The sequence below is a fragment of the Oncorhynchus kisutch genome, linkage group LG16 (assembly GCF_002021735.2).
Source record: "Oncorhynchus kisutch isolate 150728-3 linkage group LG16, Okis_V2, whole genome shotgun sequence".
NCBI lineage: Eukaryota > Metazoa > Chordata > Actinopteri > Salmoniformes > Salmonidae > Oncorhynchus > Oncorhynchus kisutch.
The window spans coordinates 5623542-5646157 of record NC_034189.2 but is presented as its reverse complement, the minus strand read 5'-3'; the positions used below and the strand labels follow the sequence as shown (position 1 = coordinate 5646157).

The window sequence follows — 22616 nt, the reverse complement described above, 5'->3', positions numbered from 1 at the left end:
TAGCTAGTATCACTGCTAGTATCACTGCTCTAGCTAGTATCACTGCTGGTATCACTGCTCTAGCTAGTATCATTGCTAGTATCACTGCTCTAGCTAGTATCACTGCTCTAGCTAGTATCACTGATCTAGCTAGTATCACTGATCTAGCTAGTATCACTGATCTTGCTGGTATCACTGCTCTAGCTAGTATCACTGATCTTGCTGGTATCACTGCTCTTGCTGGTATCACTGCTCTTGCTGGTATCACTGCTGTTGCTGGTATCACTGCTGTTGCTGGTATCACTGCTGTTTATTCAGCTTTCCGTATCGGCCTCAAGACCTTCGTCAGAGCTTTGTGAGTGTTAGTCGTTTCCACCCTTATGTAGACATGGCATCTAATGGGGTTGGAGTCGAGGGGAAATTAACACGTGTTACCAAATATAACAATGTGCATTTATAAGTATTCTAATAAAGTGTGCACATAAAACGTATTAAGTTTGGCTACTGCCTTAATCACTGGCCTGTCCTCGTAGGCTTGTAATTCTCCACACCGCGCCTCTTTTCTCATAGTTAAAAAAAAATTCCCTTCCTGATATTTTTTGTCTGTTAGACATGGTAGCATATTATTTGAAATCTCTACAGATTTATCTAGAGTGATATCCACTAGTAGTAGCTAGCTAAGGTTACCTCTCCTATATACAATCAGTGGTGGGTGGTTAAAGTCAGCTGGCAGAACTGGGTCTGATAAAACATGACAATGGTTCTAAGGAGTTTTCTGTCTGTGTATCTGTCTGTCTGTCATTCTGTCTGTGTATCTGTCTGTCTGTCATTCTGTCTGTGTATCTGTCTGTCTGTCATTCTGTCTGTCTGTCTGTGTATCTGTCTGTCTGTCATTCTGTCTGTGTATCTGTCTGTCATTCTGTCTGTGTATCTGTCTGTCTGTCTGTCATTCTGTCTGTGTATCTGTCTGTCTGTCTGTCATTCTGTCTGTATATCTGTCTGTCTGTCATTCTGTCTGTGTATCTGTCTGTCATTCTGTCTGTGTATCTGTCTGTCTGTCATTCTGTCTGTGTATCTGTCTGTCATTCTGTCTGTGTATCTGTCTGTCTGTCATTCTGTCTGTGTATCTGTCTCTCTGTCTGTCTGTCTTTCTGTCTGTGTATCTGTCTGTCTGTCATTATGTCTGTGTATCTGTCTGTCTGTCATTCTGTCTGTGTATCTGTCTGTCTGTCATTCTGTCTGTGTGTCTGTCTGTCATTCTGTCTGTGTATCTGTCTGTCTGTGTTTGTCTGTCTGTGTATCTGTCTGTCTATCATTCTGTCTGTGTATCTGTCTGTCTGTCATTCTGTCTGTCATTCTGCCTGTCTGTCATTCTGTCTGTCTGTCATTCTGTCTGTGCATCTGTCATTCTGTCTGAGTATCTGTCTGTGTGTCATTCTGTCTGTGTATCTGTCTGTCTGTCATTTTGTCTGTGCATCTGTCTGTCTGTGCATCTGTCTGTGTATCTGTCTGTCTGTCATTCTGTCTGAGTATCTGTCTGTGTGTCATTCTGTCTGTGTATCTGTCTGTCTGTCATTCTGTCTGTGTATCTGTCTGTCATTCTGTCTGTGTATCTGTCTGTCTGTCATTCTGTCTGTGTATCTGTCTGTCTATCATTCTGTCTGTGTATCTGTCTGTCTGTCATTCTGTCTGTGTATCTGTCTGTCTGTCATTCTGTCTGTGTATCTGTCTGTCTGTCATTCTGTCTGTGTATCTGTCTGTCTGTCTGTCATTCTGTCTGTGTCATTCTGTCTGTGTATCTGTCTGTCTATCATTCTGTCTGTGTATCTGTCTGTCTGTCATTCTGTCTGTGTGACTCTGTCTAGATGTAGGTTCCAGGAAGGTACTCCTGACAGCCCTCAGACCCGTCTGGATCTTGACACTCTGAACACGCGTTCTGCATCATATCTCTTACACCAGATAAGATATGTTTTGTATTTTGTAAAAAGGGTAATATTATTTTTTTTTTTTTCAAACCCATTAAAACCTGCTTGGAAGGAAATACTGCTGTGAAACCTACAGGAGCCGGATCTTCATTTGATCATCCTGTTGTCATCTCTGCTCTTCTCTCTCTCTTTCTGAGAAGAACCTCTTGGACACTGTTTTGGGAACACCTGGACATCACCATCACCTGGGTAGTGCTGCTTCAACATGTTATACAGCTCTGACAAGGTATGGGGGTTCAATACTTGTTTGTTTGTTTCCTCTTGGTTCACACCCCAGTGTGCTTTGGCCATCCACTCTTTCTTCTTGTTGTTGTAACAGCAGTAGGCTGTCCACAGGAGATCTGGGATGTTCACTCGGTTGTTCAGTTTGTTGTTGACACTGGGAACTGCTCCAGTCAACACATAGGCCTTGGGTTGACCATTATTATCAAGGCATTGCTTCAGGAGTATCTTTCTAACCTCACACTCCATCTTTCCCCAGCTACCTTCATTAAATGACTGTACTTGAGGAACAGCGTTTGTCAGGGTAAAGGTGGAGTCCTGATTAACGGGTTGGTGAGCAAAAGCTTTTGAAAACATGTGACCTTTGTTCACCTTCTTGTCTTTACCGTATTCATCATAATCCTGATTGACAGCCTGGTGTGTATAAATGACCCCTTCTTTCTCCAGACCCATAACTGGTTCAATTCCTCCGTCCAGCTGTAGGAACAATATTCATCATTCATTCATAATTCATGCATACTGGCACTGAACAGACCTGTATATTAGACCTGACCTGTATATTAGACCTGTATATTAGACCTGACCTGTATATTAGACATGACCTGTATAATATACCTGTATATTAGACCTGACCTGTATATTAGACCTGTATATTAGATCTGTATATTAGACCTGTATAATAGACCTGTATAATAGACCTGTATAATATACCTGTATATTAGACCTGACCTGTATATTAGACCTGTATATTAGACCTGTATATTAGACCTGTATATTAGACCTGTATATTAGACCTGTATATTAGACCTGTATATTAGACCTGACCTGTATATTAGACCTGTATATTAGACCTGTATATTAGACCTGTATAATAGACCTGTATAATAGACCTGTATATCAGACCTGTATATTAGACCTGTATATTATACCTGTATATTAGACCTGACCTGTATATTAGACCTGTATATTATACCTGTATATTAGACCTGTATATTAGACCTGACCTGTATATTATACCTGTATATCAGACCTGTATATTATACCTGTATATTATACCTGTATATTAGACCTGACCTGTATATTATACCTGTATATTAGACCTGACTTGTATATTAGACCTGTATATTAGACCTGACCTGTATATTAGACCTGACATGTATATTAGACCTGTATATTAGACCTGTATATTAGACCTGACCTGTATATTAGACCTGTATATTAGACATGTATATTAGACCTGACCTGTATATTAGACCTGTATATTAGACCTGTATAATAGACCTGTATATTAGACCTGTATATTAGACCTGTATATTAGACCTGTATATTAGACCTGTATATCAGACCTGTATATCAGACCTGTATATGTGACCTGTATATTAGACCTGACCTGTATATTAGACCTATATATTATACCTGTACATTAGACCTGACCTGTATATTAGACCTGTATATTAAACCTGTATATGTGACCTGTATATTAGACCTGACCTGTATATTATACCTGTATATATATTATATATATTATACCTCTTGCTGGTATCACTGATCTAGCTAGTATCACTGATCTTGCTGGTATCACTGCTCTAGCTAGTATCACTGATCTTGCTGGTATCACTGCTCTTGCTGGTATCACTGCTCTTGCTGGTATCACTGCTGTTGCTGGTATCACTGCTGTTGCTGGTATCACTGCTGTTTATTCAGCTTTCCGTATCGGCCTCAAGACCTTCGTCAGAGCTTTGTGAGTGTTAGTCGTTTCCACCCTTATGTAGACATGGCATCTAATGGGGTTGGAGTCGAGGGGAAATTAACACGTGTTACCAAATATAACAATGTGCATTTATAAGTATTCTAATAAAGTGTGCACATAAAACGTATTAAGTTTGGCTACTGCCTTAATCACTGGCCTGTCCTCGTAGGCTTGTAATTCTCCACACCGCGCCTCTTTTCTCATAGTTAAAAAAAAATTCCCTTCCTGATATTTTTTGTCTGTTAGACATGGTAGCATATTATTTGAAATCTCTACAGATTTATCTAGAGTGATATCCACTAGTAGTAGCTAGCTAAGGTTACCTCTCCTATATACAATCAGTGGTGGGTGGTTAAAGTCAGCTGGCAGAACTGGGTCTGATAAACATGACAATGGTTCTAAGGAGTTTTCTGTCTGTGTATCTGTCTGTCTGTCATTCTGTCTGTGTATCTGTCTGTCTGTCATTCTGTCTGTGTATCTGTCTGTCTGTCATTCTGTCTGTCTGTCTGTGTATCTGTCTGTCTGTCATTCTGTCTGTGTATCTGTCTGTCATTCTGTCTGTGTATCTGTCTGTCTGTCTGTCATTCTGTCTGTGTATCTGTCTGTCTGTCTGTCATTCTGTCTGTATATCTGGCTGTCTGTCATTCTGTCTGTGTATCTGTCTGTCATTCTGTCTGTGTATCTGTCTGTCTGTCATTCTGTCTGTGTATCTGTCTGTCATTCTGTCTGTGTATCTGTCTGTCTGTCATTCTGTCTGTGTATCTGTCTCTCTGTCTGTCTGTCTTTCTGTCTGTGTATCTGTCTGTCTGTCATTATGTCTGTGTATCTGTCTGTCTGTCATTCTGTCTGTGTATCTGTCTGTCTGTCATTCTGTCTGTGTGTCTGTCTGTCATTCTGTCTGTGTATCTGTCTGTCTGTGTTTGTCTGTCTGTGTATCTGTCTGTCTATCATTCTGTCTGTGTATCTGTCTGTCTGTCATCTGTCTGTCATTCTGCCTGTCTGTCATTCTGTCTGTCTGTCATTCTGTCTGTGCATCTGTCTGTCTGTCTGTCATTCTGTCTGAGTATCTGTCTGTGTGTCATTCTGTCTGTGTATCTGTCTGTCTGTCATTTTGTCTGTGTATCTGTCTGTCTGTGCATCTGTCTGTCTGTGCATCTGTCTGTGTATCTGTCTGTCTGTCATTCTGTCTGAGTATCTGTCTGTGTGTCATTCTGTCTGTGTATCTGTCTGTCTGTCATTCTGTCTGTGTATCTGTCTGTCATTCTGTCTGTGTATCTGTCTGTCTGTCATTCTGTCTGTGTATCTGTCTGTCTATCATTCTGTCTGTGTATCTGTCTGTCTGTCATTCTGTCTGTGTATCTGTCTGTCTGTCATTCTGTCTGTGTATCTGTCTGTCTGTCATTCTGTCTGTGTATCTGTCTGTCTGTCTGTCATTCTGTCTGTGTCATTCTGTCTGTGTATCTGTCTGTCTATCATTCTGTCTGTGTATCTGTCTGTCTGTCATTCTGTCTGTGTGACTCTGTCTAGATGTAGGTTCCAGGAAGGTACTCCTGACAGCCCTCAGACCCGTCTGGATCTTGACACTCTGAACACGCGTTCTGCATCATATCTCTTACACCAGATAAGATATGTTTTGTATTTTGTAAAAAGGGTAATATTTTTTTTTTTTTTTTTTTTCAAACCCATTAAAACCTGCTTGGAAGGAAATACTGCTGTGAAACCTACAGGAGCCGGATCTTCATTTGATCATTCCTGTTGTCATCTCTGCTCTTCTCTCTCTCTTTCTGAGAAGAACCTCTTGGACACTGGTTTTGGGAACACCTGGACATCACCATCACCTGGGTAGTGCTGCTTCAACATGTTATACAGCTCTGACAAGGTATGGGGTTCAATACTTGTTTGTTTGTTTCCTCTTGGTTCACACCCCAGTGTGCTTTGGCCATCCACTCTTTCTTCTTGTTGTTGTAACAGCAGTAGGCTGTCCACAGGAGATCTGGGATGTTCACTCGGTTGTTCAGTTTGTTGTTGACACTGGGAACTGCTCCAGTCAACACATAGGCCTTGGGTTGACCATTATTATCAAGGCATTGCTTCAGGAGTATCTTTCTAACCTCACAATCCATCTTTCCCCAGCTACCTTCATTAAATGACTGTACTTGAGGAAGCAGCGTTTGTCAGGGTAAAGGTGGAGTCCTGATTAACGGGTTGGTGAGCAAAAGCTTTTGAAAACATGTGACCTTTGTTCACCTTCTTGTCTTTACCGTATTCATCATAAATCCTGATTGACAGCCTGGTGTGTATAAATGACCCCTTCTTTCTCCAGACCCATAACTGGTTCAATTCCTCCGTCCAGCTGTAGGAACAATATTCATCATTCATTCATAATCATGCATACTGGCACTGAACAGACCTGTATATTAGACCTGACCTGTAATATTAGACCTGTATATTAGACCTGACCTGTATATTAGACATGACCTGTATAATATACCTGCTATATTAGACCTGACCTGTATATTAGACCTGTATATTAGATCTGGTATATTAGACCTGTATAATGAGACCTGTATAATAGACCTGTATAATATACCTGTATATTAGACCTGACCTGTATATTTAGACCTGTATATTAGACCTGTATATTAGGACCTGTATATTAGACCTGTATATTAGACCTGTATATTAGACCTGTATATTAGACCTGTATATTAGACCTGACCTGTATATTAGACCTGTATATTAGACCTGTATATTAGACCTGTATAATAGACCTGTATAATAGACCTGTATATCAGACCTGTATATTAGACCTGTATATTATACCTGTATATTAGACCTGACCTGTATATTAGACCTGTATATTATACCTGTATATTAGACCTGTATATTAGACCTGACCTGTATATTATACCTGTATATCAGACCTGTATATTATACCTGTATATTATACCTGTATATTAGACCTGACTTGTATATTAGACCTGTATATTAGACCTGACCTGTATATTAGACCTGACATGTATATTAGACCTGTATATTAGACCTGTATATTAGACCTGACCTGTATATTAGACCTGTATATTAGACATGTATATTAGACCTGACCTGTATATTAGACCTGTATATTAGACCTGACCTGTATATTATACCTGTATATTAGACCTGACTTGTATATTAGACCTGTATATTAGACCTGACCTGTATATTATACCTGTATATTAGACCTGACCTGTATATTATACCTGACTTGTATATTAGACCTGTATATTAGACCTGACCTGTATATTAGACCTGACATGTATATTAGACCTGTATATTAGACCTGTATATTAGACCTGACCTGTATATTAGACCTGTATATTAGACATGTATATTAGACCTGTATATTAGACATGTATATTAGACCTGTATATTAGACCTGTATAATAGACCTGTATATTAGACCTGTATATTAGACCTGTATATTAGACCTGTATATTAGACCTGTATATCAGACCTGTATATCAGACCTGTATATGTGACCTGTATATTAGACCTGACCTGTATATTATACCTGTATATTAGACCTGTATATTAGACCTGACCTGTATATTATACCTGTATATTAGACCTGTATATATACCTGTATATTAGACCTGACCTGTATATTAGACCTGTATATTAGACCTGTATATTAGACCTGTATATTAGACCTGTATATTAGACCTGACCTGTATATTAGACCTGACCTGTATATTAGACCTGACCTGTATATTAGACCTGTATATTAGACCTGACCTGTATATTAGACCTGTATATTAGACCTGACCTGTATATTAGACCTGTATATTAGACCTGTATATTAGACCTGTATATTAGACCTGACCTGTATATTAGACCAGACCTGTATATGTGACCTGTATATTAGACCTGACCTGTATATTAGACCTATATATTATACCTGTACATTAGACCTGACCTGTATATTAGACCTGTATATTAAACCTGTATATGTGACCTGTATATTAGACCTGACCTGTATATTATACCTGTATATATATTATATATATTATACCTCTTGCTGGTATCACTGCTCTAGCTAGTATCACTGATCTTGCTGGTATCACTGCTCTAGCTAGTATCACTGATCTTGCTGGTATCACTGCTCTTGCTGGTATCACTGCTCTTGCTGGTATCACTGCTGTTGCTGGTATCACTGCTGTTGCTGGTATCCTGCTGTTTATTCAGCTTTCCGTATGCGGCCTCAAGACCTTCGTCAGAGCTTTGGGAGTGTTAGTCGTTTCCACCCTTATGTAGACATGGCATCTAATGGGGTTGGAGTCGAGGGGAAATTAACACGTGTTACCAAATATAACAATGTGCATTATAAGTATTCTAATAAAGTGTGCACATAAACGTATTAAGTTTGGCTACTGCCTTAATCACTGGCCTGTCCTCGTAGGCTTGTAATTCTCCACACCGCGCCTCTTTTCTCATAGTTAAAAAAAAATTCCCTTCCTGATATTTTTTGTCTGTTAGACATGGTAGCATATTATTTGAAATCTCTACAGATTTATCTAGAGTGATATCCACTAGTAGTAGCTAGCTAAGGTTACCTCTCCTATATACAATCAGTGGTGGGTGGTTAAAGTCAGCTGGCAGAACTGGGTCTGATAAAACATGACAATGGTTCTAAGGAGTTTTCTGTCTGTGTATCTGTCTGTCTGTCATTCTGTCTGTGTATCTGTCTGTCTGCATTCTGTCTGTGTATCTGTCTGTCTGTCATTCTGTCTGTCTGTCTGTGTATCTGTCTGTCTGTCATTCTGTCTGTGTATCTGTCTGTCATTCTGTCTGTGTATCTGTCTGTCTGTCTGTCATTCTGTCTGTGTATCTGTCTGTCTGTCCTGTCATTCTGTCTGTATATCTGGCTGTCTGTCATTCTGTCTGTGTATCTGTCTGTCATTCTGTCTGTGTATCTGTCTGTCTGTCATTCTGTCTGTGTATCTGTCTGTCATTCTGTCTGTGTATCTGTCTGTCTGTCATTCTGTCTGTGTATCTGTCTCTCTGTCTGTCTGTCTTTCTGTCTGTGTATCTGTCTGTCTGTCATTATGTCTGTGTATCTGTCTGTCTGTCATTCTGTCTGTGTATCTGTCTGTCTGTCATTCTGTCTGTGTGTCTGTCTGTCATTCTGTCTGTGTATCTGTCTGTCTGTGTTTGTCTGTCTGTGTATCTGTCTGTCTATCATTCTGTCTGTGTATCTGTCTGTCTGTCATTCTGTCTGTCATTCTGCCTGTCTGTCATTCTGTCTGTCTGTCATTCTGTCTGTGCATCTGTCTGTCTGTCTGTCATTCTGTCTGAGTATCTGTCTGTGTGTCATTCTGTCTGTGTATCTGTCTGTCTGTCATTTTGTCTGTGTATCTGTCTGTCTGTGCATCTGTCTGTCTGTGCATCTGTCTGTGTATCTGTCTGTCTGTCATTCTGTCTGAGTATCTGTCTGTGTGTCATTCTGTCTGTGTATCTGTCTGTCTGTCATTCTGTCTGTGTATCTGTCTGTCATTCTGTCTGTGTATCTGTCTGTCTGTCATTCTGTCTGTGTATCTGTCTGTCTATCATTCTGTCTGTGTATCTGTCTGTCTGTCATTCTGTCTGTGTATCTGTCTGTCTGTCATTCTGTCTGTGTATCTGTCTGTCTGTCATTCTGTCTGTGTATCTGTCTGTCTGTCTGTCATTCTGTCTGTGTCATTCTGTCTGTGTATCTGTCTGTCTATCATTCTGTCTGTGTATCTGTCTGTCTGTCATTCTGTCTGTGTGACTCTGTCTAGATGTAGGTTCCAGGAAGGTACTCCTGACAGCCCTCAGACCCGTCTGGATCTTGACACTCTGAACACGCGTTCTGCATCATATCTCTTACACCAGATAAGATATGTTTGTATTTTGTAAAAAGGGTAATATTTTTTTTTTTTTTTTTTTTCAAACCCATTAAAACCTGCTTGGAAGGAAATACTGCTGTGAAACCTACAGGAGCCGGATCTTCATTTGATCATCCTGTTGTCATCTCTGCTCTTCTCTCTCTCTTTCTGAGAAGAACCTCTTGGACACTGTTTTGGGAACACCTGGACATCACCATCACCTGGGTAGTGCTGCTTCAACATGTTATACAGCTCTGACAAGGTATGGGGGTTCAATACTTGTTTGTTTGTTTCCTCTTGGTTCACACCCCAGTGTGCTTTGGCCATCCACTCTTTCTTCTTGTTGTTGTAACAGCAGTAGGCTGTCCACAGGAGATCTGGGATGTTCACTCGGTTGTTCAGTTTGTTGTTGACACTGGGAACTGCTCCAGTCAACACATAGGCCTTGGGTTGACCATTATTATCAAGGCATTGCTTCAGGAGTATCTTTCTAACCTCACAATCCATCTTTCCCCAGCTACCTTCATTAAATGACTGTACTTGAGGAACAGCGTTTGTCAGGGTAAAGGTGGAGTCCTGATTAACGGGTTGGTGAGCAAAAGCTTTTGAAAACATGTGACCTTTGTTCACCTTCTTGTCTTTACCGTATTCATCATAATCCTGATTGACAGCCTGGTGTGTATAAATGACCCCTTCTTTCTCCAGACCCATAACTGGTTCAATTCCTCCGTCCAGCTGTAGGAACAATATTCATCATTCATTCATAATTCATGCATACTGGCACTGAACAGACCTGTATATTAGACCTGACCTGTATATTAGACCTGTATATTAGACCTGACCTGTATATTAGACATGACCTGTATAATATACCTGTATATTAGACCTGACCTGTATATTAGACCTGTATATTAGATCTGTATATTAGACCTGTATAATAGACCTGTATAATAGACCTGTATAATATACCTGTATATTAGACCTGACCTGTATATTAGACCTGTATATTAGACCTGTATATTAGACCTGTATATTAGACCTGTATATTAGACCTGTATATTAGACCTGTATATTAGACCTGTATATTAGACCTGACCTGTATATTAGACCTGTATATTAGACCTGTATATTAGACCTGTATAATAGACCTGTATAATAGACCTGTATATCAGACCTGTATATTAGACCTGTATATTATACCTGTATATTAGACCTGACCTGTATATTAGACCTGTATATTATACCTGTATATTAGACCTGTATATTAGACCTGACCTGTATATTATACCTGTATATCAGACCTGTATATTATACCTGTATATTATACCTGTATATTAGACCTGACTTGTATATTAGACCTGTATATTAGACCTGACCTGTATATTAGACCTGACATGTATATTAGACCTGTATATTAGACCTGTATATTAGACCTGACCTGTATATTAGACCTGTATATTAGACATGTATATTAGACCTGACCTGTATATTAGACCTGTATATTAGACCTGACCTGTATATTATACCTGTATATTAGACCTGACTTGTATATTAGACCTGTATATTAGACCTGACCTGTATATTATACCTGTATATTAGACCTGACCTGTATATTATACCTGACTTGTATATTAGACCTGTATATTAGACCTGACCTGTATATTAGACCTGACATGTATATTAGACCTGTATATTAGACCTGTATATTAGACCTGACCTGTATATTAGACCTGTATATTAGACATGTATATTAGACCTGTATATTAGACATGTATATTAGACCTGTATATTAAATAGACCTGTATATTAGACCTGTATATTAGACCTGTATATTAGACCTGTATATTAGACCTGTATATCAGACCTGTATATCAGACCTGTATATGTGACCTGTATATTAGACCTGACCTGTATATTAGACCTATATATTATACCTGTACATTAGACCTGACCTGTATATTAGACCTGTATATTAAACCTGTAATGTGACCTGTATATAGACCTGACCTGTATATTATACCTGTATATTAGACCTGAATATTAGTCCTGTATATCAGACCTGTATATTAGACCTGACCTGTATAGTAGACCTGACCCTGTATATTAGACCTGACCTGTATATTAGACCTGTATATTAGACCTGACCTGTATATTAGACCTGTATATTAGACCTGACCTGTATATTATACCTGTATATTAGACCTGACTTGTATATTAGACCTGTATATTAGACCTGACCTGTATATTAGACCTGACCTGTATATTATACCTGTATATTAGACCTGACCTGTATATTAGACCTGTATATTAGACCTGTATATTAGACCTGACCTGTATATTAGACCTGTATATCAGACCTGTATATTAGACCTGACCTGTATATTAGACCTGACATGTATATTATACCTGTATATTAGACCTGTATATTAGACCTGACCTGTATATTATACCTGTATATTAGACCTGACCTGTATATTAGACCTGACCTGTATATTAGACCTGTATATCAGACCTGACATGTATATTATACCTGTATATTAGACCTGTATATTAGACCTGACCTGTATATTAGACCTGTATATTAGACCTGACCTGTATATTAGACCTGTATATCAGACCTGTATATTAGACCTGACCTGTATATTAGACCTGACCTGTATATTATACCTGTATATTAGACCTGACCTGTATATTAGACCTGTATATTAGACCTGACCTGTATATTAGACCTGTATATTAGACCTGTATATTAGACCTGACCTGTATATTATACCTGTATATTAGACCTGACCTGTATATTATACCTGTATATTAGACCTGACTTGTATATTAGACCTGTATATTAGACCTGACCTGTATATTATACCTGTATATTAGACCTGACATGTATATTAGACCTGAATATTAGTCCTGTATATTAGACCTGACCTGTATATTAGACCTGACCTGTATATTAGACCTGTATATTAGACCTGTATATTAGACCTGACCTGTATATTAGACCTGACCTGTATATTAGACCTGTATATTAGACCTGTATATTAGACCTGACCTGTATATTAGACCTGTATATTAGACCTGACCTGTATATTATACCTGACCTGTATATTAGACCTGTATATTGGACCTGACCTGTATATTATACCTGTATATTAGACCTGACCTGTATATTAGACCTGTATATTAGACCTGACCTGTATATTAGACCTGTATATTAGACCTGTATATTAGACCTGACCTGTATATTAGACCTGTATATCAGACCTGTATATTAGACCTGACCTGTATATTATACCTGTATATTAGACCTGACCTGTATATTAGACCTGACCTGTATATTAGACCTGACATGTATATTAGACCTGTATATTAGACCTGTATATTAGACCTGTATATTAGACCTGTATATTAGACCTGACCTGTCTATTAGACCTGTATATTAGACCTGACCTGTCTATTAGACCTGTATCAGACCTGTATATTAGACCTGACCTGTATATTAGACCTGTATATCAGACCTGACCTGTATATTATACCTGTATAGTAGACCTGACCTGTATATTAGACCTGTATATTAGACCTGTATATTAGACCTGACCTGTATATTAGACCTGACCTGTATATTAGACCTGACCTGTATATTAGACCTGTATATTAGACCTGACCTGTATATTAGACCTGTATATTATACCTGTATATTAGACCTGACCTGTATATTATACCTGTATATTAGACCTGACCTGTATATTAGACCTGTATATTAGACCTGACCTGTATATTAGACCTGTATATCAGACCTGTATATTAGACCTGACCTGTATATTATACCTGTATATTAGACCTGACCTGTATATTAGACCTGTATATTAGACCTGTATATTAGACCTGACCTGTATAGTAGACCTGACCTGTATATTAGACCTGACCTGTATATTAGACCTGTATATTAGACCTGTATATTAGACCTGACCTGTATATTAGACCTGACCTGTATATTAGACCTGTATATTAGACCTGTATATTAGACCTGACCTGTATATTAGACCTGTATATTAGACCTGACCTGTATAGTATACCTGTATATTAGACCTGACCTGTATATTAGACCTGTATATTAGACCTGACCTGTATATTATACCTGTATATTAGACCTGACCTGTATATTAGACCTGTATATTAGACCTGACCTGTATATTAGACCCGTATATCAGACCTGTATATTAGACCTGACCTGTATATTAGACCTGTATATTAGACCTGACCTGTATATTAGACCTGTATATTAGACCAGACCTGTATATTAGACCTGTATATTAGACCTGTATATTAGACCTGTATATTAGACCTGACCTGTCTATTAGACCTGTATATTAGACCTGTATCAGACCTGTATATTAGACCTGACCTGTATATTATACCTGTATATTAGACCTCACATGTATATTAGACCTGAATATTAGTCCTGTATATCAGACCTGACCTGTATATTATACCTGTATAGTAGACCTGACCTGTATAGTAGACCTGACCTGTATATTAGACCTGACCTGTATATTAGACCTGTATATTATACCTGTATATTAGACCTGACCTGTATATTATACCTGTATATTAGACCTGACCTGTATATTAGACCTGTATATTAGACCTGTATATTAGACCTGACCTGTATATTATACCTGTATATTAGACCTGACCTGTATAGTAGACCTGACCTGTATATTAGACCTGACCTGTATATTAGACCTGTATATTATACCTGTATATTAGACCTGACCTGTATATTATACCTGTATATTAGACCTGACCTGTATATTAGACCTGTATATTAGACCTGACCTGTATATTAGACCTGTATATTAGACCTGACCTGTATATTAGACCTGTATATTAGACCTGACCTGTATATTATACCTCTATATTAGACCTGACCTGTATAGTATACCTGTATATTAGACCTGACCTGTATATTATACCTGTATATTAGACCTGACCTGTATATTAGACCTGTATATTAGACCTGACCTGTATATTAGACCTGTATATCAGACCTGTATATTAGACCTGACCTGTATATTATACCTGTATATTAGACCTGACCTGTATATTAGACCTGTATATTAGACCTGACCTGTATATTAGACCTGTATATTAGACCTGACCTGTATATTAGACCTGTATATTAGACCTGACCTGTATATTAGACCTGTATATTAGACCTGACCTGTATATTAGACCTGTATATTAGACCTGACCTGTATATTAGACCTGACCTGTATATTAGACCTGTATATTAGACCTGTATATTAGACCTGACCTGTCTATTAGACCTGTATATTAGACCTGTATATTAGACCTGTATCAGACCTGTATATTAGACCTGACCTGTATATTAGACCTGTATATCAGACCTGTATATTAGACCTGACCTGTATATTATACCTGTATATTAGACCTGACCTGTATATTAGACCTGTATATTAGACCTGACCTGTATATTAGACCTGTATATTAGACCTGACCTGTATATTAGACCTGACCTGTATATTAGACCTGTATATTAGACCTGTATATTAGACCTGACCTGTCTATTAGACCTGTATATTAGACCTGTATATTAGACCTGTATCAGACCTGTATATTAGACCTGACCTGTATATTATACCTGTATATTAGACCTGTATAATAGACCTGTATATTAGACCTGACCTGTATATTATACCTGTATATTAGACCTGACCTGTATATTAGACCTGTATATTAGACCTGACCTGTATATTAGACCTGTATATCAGACCTGTATATTAGACCTGACCTGTATATTATACCTGTATATTAGACCTGACCTGTATATTAGACCTGTATATTAGACCTGACCTGTATATTAGACCTGACCTGTATATTAGACCTGTATATTAGACCTGTATATTAGACCTGACCTGTCTATTAGACCTGTATATTAGACCTGTATCAGACCTGTATATTAGACCTGACCTGTATATTATACCTGTATATTAGACCTGTATAATAGACCTGTATATTAGACCTGACCTGTATATTAGACCTGACCTGTATATTAGACCTGACCTGTATATTAGACCTGTATATTAGACCTGTATATTAGACCTGTATAATAGACCTGTATATTAGACCTGTATATCAGACCTGACCTGTATATTAGACCTGTATATTAGACCTGTATATTAGACCTGAATATCAGACCTGACCTGTATATTAGACCTGTATATTAGACCTGTATATTAGACCTGTATATTAGACCTGTATATTAGACCTGTATATTAGACCTGTATATTAGACCTGTATATTAGACCTGTATATTAGACCTGACCTGTATATTAGACCTGTATATTAGACCTGTATATTATACCTGTACATTAGACCTGACCTGTATATTAGACCTGAATATTAGTCCTGTATATCAGACCTATATATTAGACCTGACCTGTATATTAGACCTGACCTGTATATTAGACCTGTATATTAGACCTGTATATTAGACCTGACCTGTATATTATACCTGTATATTAGACCTGACCTGTATATTATACCTGTATATTAGACCTGACCTGTATATTATACCTGTATATTAGACCTGACCTGTATATTAGACCTGTATATTAGACCTGACCTGTATATTATACCTGTATATTAGACCTGACCTGTATATTAGACCTGACCTGTATATTAGACCTGTATATTAGACCTGTATATCAGACCTGTATATTAGACCTGACCTGTATATTATACCTGTATATTAGACCTATATAATAGACCTGTATATTAGACCTGACCTGTATATTATACCTGTATATTAGACCTGTATATCAGACCTGACCTGTATATTAGACCTGTATATCAGACCTGTATATTAGACCTGACCTGTATATTAGACCTGTATATTAGACCTGACCTGTATATTAGACCTGTATATTAGACCAGACGTGTATATTAGACCTGTATATTAGACCTGTATATTAGACCTGTATATTAGACCTGACCTGTCTATTAGACCTGTATATTAGACCTGTATCAGACCTGTATATTAGACCTGACCTGTATATTATACCTGTATATTAGACCTGACATGTATATTAGACCTGAATATTAGTCCTGTATATCAGACCTGACCTGTATATTATACCTGTATAGTAGACCTGACCTGTATAGTAGACCTGACCTGTATATTAGACCTGACCTGTATATTAGACCTGTATATTATACCTGTATATTAGACCTGACCTGTATATTATACCTGTATAGTAGACCTGACCTGTATATTAGACCTGACCTGTATATTAGACCTGTATATTATACCTGTATATTAGACCTGACCTGTATATTATACCTGTATATTAGACCTGACCTGTATATTAGACCTGTATATTAGACCTGACCTGTATATTAGACCTGTATATTAGACCTGACCTGTATATTAGACCTGTATATTAGACCTGACCTGTATATTATACCTCTATATTAGACCTGACCTGTATAGTATACCTGTATATTAGACCTGACCTGTATATTATACCTGTATATTAGACCTGACCTGTATATTAGACCTGTATATTAGACCTGACCTGTATATTAGACCTGTATATCAGACCTGTATATTAGACCTGACCTGTATATTATACCTGTATATTAGACCTGACCTGTATATTAGACCTGTATATTATACCTGTACATTAGACCTGACCTGTATATTAGACGTGTATATTAAACCTGTATATGTGACCTGTATATTAGACCTGACCTGTATATTATACCTGTATATTAGACCTGACCTGTATATTAGACCTGAATATTAGTCCTGTATATCAGACCTGTATATTAGACCTGACCTGTATATTAGACCTGACCTGTATATTAGACCTGTATATTAGACCTGTATATTAGACCTGACCTGTATATTATACCTGTATATTAGACCTGACCTGTATATTATACCTGTATATTAGACCTGACCTGTATATTATACCTGTATATTAGACCTGACATGTATATTATACCTGTATATTAGACCTGACCTGTATATTAGACCTGTATATTAGACCTGACCTGTATATTAGACCTGTATATTAGACCTGACCTGTATATTAGACCTGTATATTAGACCTGACCTGTATATTAGACCTGACCTGTATATTAGACCTGTATATTAGACCTGTATATCAGACCTGTATATTAGACCTGTATATCAGACCTGTATATTAGACCTGACCTGTATATTATACCTGTATATTAGACCTGACCTGTATATTAGACCTGTATATTAGACCTGACCTGTATATTAGACCTGACCTGTATATTAGACCTGTATATTAGACCTGTATATCAGACCTGTATATTAGACCTGACCTGTATATTATACCTGTATATTAGACCTGTATAATAGACCTGTATAATAGACCTGTATATTAGACCTGACCTGTATATTATACCTGTATATTAGACCTGTATATCAGACCTGACCTGTATATTATACCTGTATATTCGACCTGACCTGTATATTAGACCTGTATATTAGACCTGACCTGTATATTAGACCTGACCTGTATATTAGACCTGACATGTATATTAGACCTGACATGTATATTAGACCTGTATATTAGACCTGTATATTAGACCTGTATATTAGACCTGACCTGTCTATTAGACCTGTATATTAGACCTGACCTGTCTATTAGACCTGTATATTAGACCTGACCTGTATATTAGACATGTATATTAGACCTGTATAATAGACCTGTATATTAGACATGTATATTAGACCTGACCTGTATATTAGACCTGTATATTAGACCTGACCTGTATATTAGACCTGACCTGTATAGTAGACCTGACCTGTATAGTAGACCTGTATATTATACCTGACCTGTATATTAGACCTGTATATTATACCTGACCTGTATATTATACCTGTATATTAGACCTGACATGTATATTAGACCTGAATATTAGTCCTGTATATCAGACCTGTATATTAGACCTGACCTGTATAGTAGACCTGACCTGTATATTAGACCTGACCTGTATATTAGACCTGTATATTAGACCTGTATATTAGACCTGACCTGTATAATAGACATGTATATTAGACCTGACCTGTATATTAGACCTGAATATTAGTCCTGTATATCAGACCTGTATATTAGACCTGACCTGTATATTAGACCTGACCTGTATATTAGACCTGACCTGTATATTAGACCTGTATATTAGACCTGTATATTAGACCTGACCTGTATATTAGACCTGTATATTAGACCTGACCTGTATATTATACCTGTATATTAGACCTGTATATTAGACCTGACCTGTATATTAGACCTGTATATTAGACCTGTATATTAGACCTGTATATTAGACCTGTATATTAGACCTGACCTGTATATTAGACCTGTATATTAGACCTGACCTGTATATTAGACCTGAACTGTATATTAGACCTGTATATTAGACCTGTATATCAGACCTGTATATCAGACCTGACCTGTATATTAGACCTGTATATTAGACCTGAATATCAGACCTGACCTGTATATTAGACCTGTATATTAGTCCTGTATATTAGACCTGTATATTAGACCTGTATATTAGACCTGACCTGTATATTAGACCTGTATATTAGACCTGTATATCCGACCTGACCTGTATTTTAGACCTGTATATTAGACCTGTATATTAGTCCTGTGTATTAGACCTGTGTATTAGACCTGTATAATAGACCTGTATATTAGTCCTGTATATTAGACCTGTATATTAGACCTGTGTATTAGACCTGTATATTAGACCTGTATATTAGACCTGTATATTAGACCTGTATATTAGACCTGTGTATTAGACCTGTATATTAGTCCTGTATATTAGACCTGTATATCAGACCTGTGTATTAGACCTGTATATTAGTCCTGTATATTAGACCTGTGTATTAGACCTGTGTATTAGACCTGTATAATAGACCTGTATATTAGTCCTGTATATTAGACCTGTGTATTAGACCTGTATATTAGTCCTGTATATTAGACCTGTATATTAGACCTGTGTATTAGACCTGTATATTAGTCCTGTATATTAGACCTGTATATTAGTCCTGTGTATTAGACCTGTGTATTAGACCTGTATAATAGACCTGTATATTAGTCCTGTATATTAGACCTGTATATTAGACCTGTGTATTAGTCCTGTATATTAGTCCTGTATATTAGACCTGTATATTAGACCTGTGTATTAGACCTGTATATTAGTCCTGTATATTAGACCTGTATATTAGACCTGTGTATTAGACCTGTATATTAGACCTGTATATTAGACCTGTGTATTAGACCTGTGTATTAGACCTGTGTATTAGACCTGTATATTAGTCCTGTATATTAGTCCTGTATATTAGTCCTGTATATTAGACCTGTATATTAGACCTGTGTATTAGACCTGTATATTAGTCCTGCATATTAGACCTGTATATTAGACCTGTATATCAGACCTGACCTGTATATTAGACCTGTATAATAGACCTGTATATTAGACCTGTATATTAGACCTGTATATTAGACCTGTATATTAGACCTGTATATTAGACCTGTATATTAGACCTGTATAGTAGACCTGTATAGTAGACCTGTATAGTAGACCTGTATAGTAGACCTGTATAGTAGACCTGTATAATAGACCTGTATATTAGACCTGTATATTAGACCTGACCTGTATATTATACCTGTATATTATACCTGTATATTAGACCTGACCTGTATATTAGACGTGTATAATAGACCTGTATAATAGACCTGTATATTAGACATGTATATTAGACCTGACCTGTATATTATACCTGTATATTAGACCTGTATATTAGACCTGACCTGTATATTAGACCTGTATATTAGACCTGACCTGTATATTAGACCTGTATATTAGACCTGTATATTATACCTGTATATTAGACCTGACCTGTATATTAGACCTGTATATTAGACCTGACCTGTATATTAGACCTGAACTGTATATTAGACCTGTATATTAGACCTGTATATCAGACCTGACCTGTATATTAGACCTGTATATTAGACCTGACATATCATAGACCTGACCTGTATATTAGACCTGTATATTAGACCTGTATATTAGACCTGACCTGTATATTAGACCTGTATATTAGACCTGTATATAGACCTGTATATTAGACCTGACTGTATATTAGACCTGTATATTAGACCTGTATATTAGACCTGTATAATAGACCTGTATATTAGACCGTATATTAGACCTGTATATTAGACCTGACCTGTATATTAGACCTGTATATTAGACCTGTATATCCCGACCTGACCTGTATTTTAGACCTGTATATTAGACCTGTATATTAGACCTGTGTATTAGACCTGTATATTAGACCTGTATAATAGACCTGTATATTAGACCTGTATATTAGACCTGTATAATAGACCTGTTATTAGACCTGTATATTAGACCTGTATATTAGACCTGTATATTAGACCTGTTATTTAGACCTGTGTATAGACCTGTATATTAGACCTGTATTAGACCTGTATATTAGAAGACCTGTATATTAGACCTGTATGTATTAGACCTGTATTTAGACCTGTATATTAGACCTGTATAATTACCTGTATATCAGACCTGACCTGTATATTAGACCTGTATATAGACCTGTATATTAGACCTGTATATTAGACCTGTATATTAGACCTGTATATTAGACCTGTATATTAGACCTGTATATTAGAAGAGACCTGTATATTAGACCTGTATATTAACCTGTATATTAGACCTGTATATTAGACCTGTATATTAGACCTGTATATTAGACCTGACCTGTATATTAGACCTGATATTAGTCCTGTATATTAGACCTGTATATTAGACCCTGATATTAGACCTGACCTGTATATTAGACCTGTATATAGACCTGACCTGTATATTAGACCTGTATATAGACCTGACCTGTATATTAGACCTGTATATTAGACCTGTATATTAGACCTGTATATAGACCTGTATATTAGACCTGTATATTAGACCTGTATATTAGACCCTGTATATTAGACCTGTATATTAGACCTGACCTGTATATTAGACCTGTATATTAGACCTGTATATTAGACCTGTATATTAGACCTGTATATTAGACCTGTATATTAGACCTGTATATTAGACCTGACCTGTATATTAGACCTGTATATTAGACCTATGACCTGTATATTAGACCTGTATATTAGACCTGTATATAGACCTGTATATTAGACCTGTATATCGACCTGTATATTAGACCTGACCTGTATATTAGACCTGTATATTAGACCTGTATATTAGACCTGTATATTAGACCTGTATATTAGACCTGTATATTAGACCTGTATATTAGACCTGACCTGTTATTAGACCTGTATATTAGACCTGTATATTAGACCTGACCTGTTATTATTATACCTGTATATTAGACCTGACCTGTATATTAGACCTGTATAGTAAGACCTGACCTGTATATTATACCTGTATATTAGACCTGACCTGTATATATACCTGACCTGTATATTAGACCTGTATATTAGACCTGACCTGTATATTATACCTGTATATAGACCTGACCTGTATATTAGACCTGACCTGTATATTAGACCTGTATATCAGACCTGTATATTAGACCTGACCTGTATATTATACCTGTATATTAGACCTGACCTGTATATTAATTAGACCTGACCTGTATATTAGACCTGTATATTAGACCTGTATATTAGACCTGTATAT

The 22616-nt window shown here is 36.9% G+C and overlaps 1 protein-coding gene and 1 long non-coding RNA gene across 3 annotated transcripts in view; one reads left to right on the top strand and one right to left on the bottom strand.

Annotated features, from left to right (window-relative positions):
- Positions 1 to 9932: 9932 nt before the first annotated feature.
- LOC116353919 (endonuclease domain-containing 1 protein) overlaps positions 9933 to 22616 on the bottom strand; it is a 73801-nt gene continuing 61117 nt past the window's right edge. The window contains exon 2 of the mRNA XM_031791663.1: positions 9933 to 10559. Within this exon, the coding sequence (XP_031647523.1) occupies positions 9948 to 10559 (612 nt within the window). The 3' untranslated portion in view covers positions 9933 to 9947. The remainder of the gene's footprint in view (positions 10560 to 22616) is intronic.
- LOC116353920 (uncharacterized) overlaps positions 9971 to 22616 on the top strand; it is an 80223-nt gene continuing 67577 nt past the window's right edge. The window contains exons 1-2 of one of the 2 annotated variants that reach the window (XR_004203327.1): positions 9971 to 10086; positions 10342 to 10411. This is a non-coding gene — a long non-coding RNA (uncharacterized LOC116353920). Of the gene's footprint in view, positions 10087 to 10341; positions 10416 to 22616 lie in introns of both variants that reach the window. The other variant, XR_004203326.1, reaches the window with a different exon arrangement.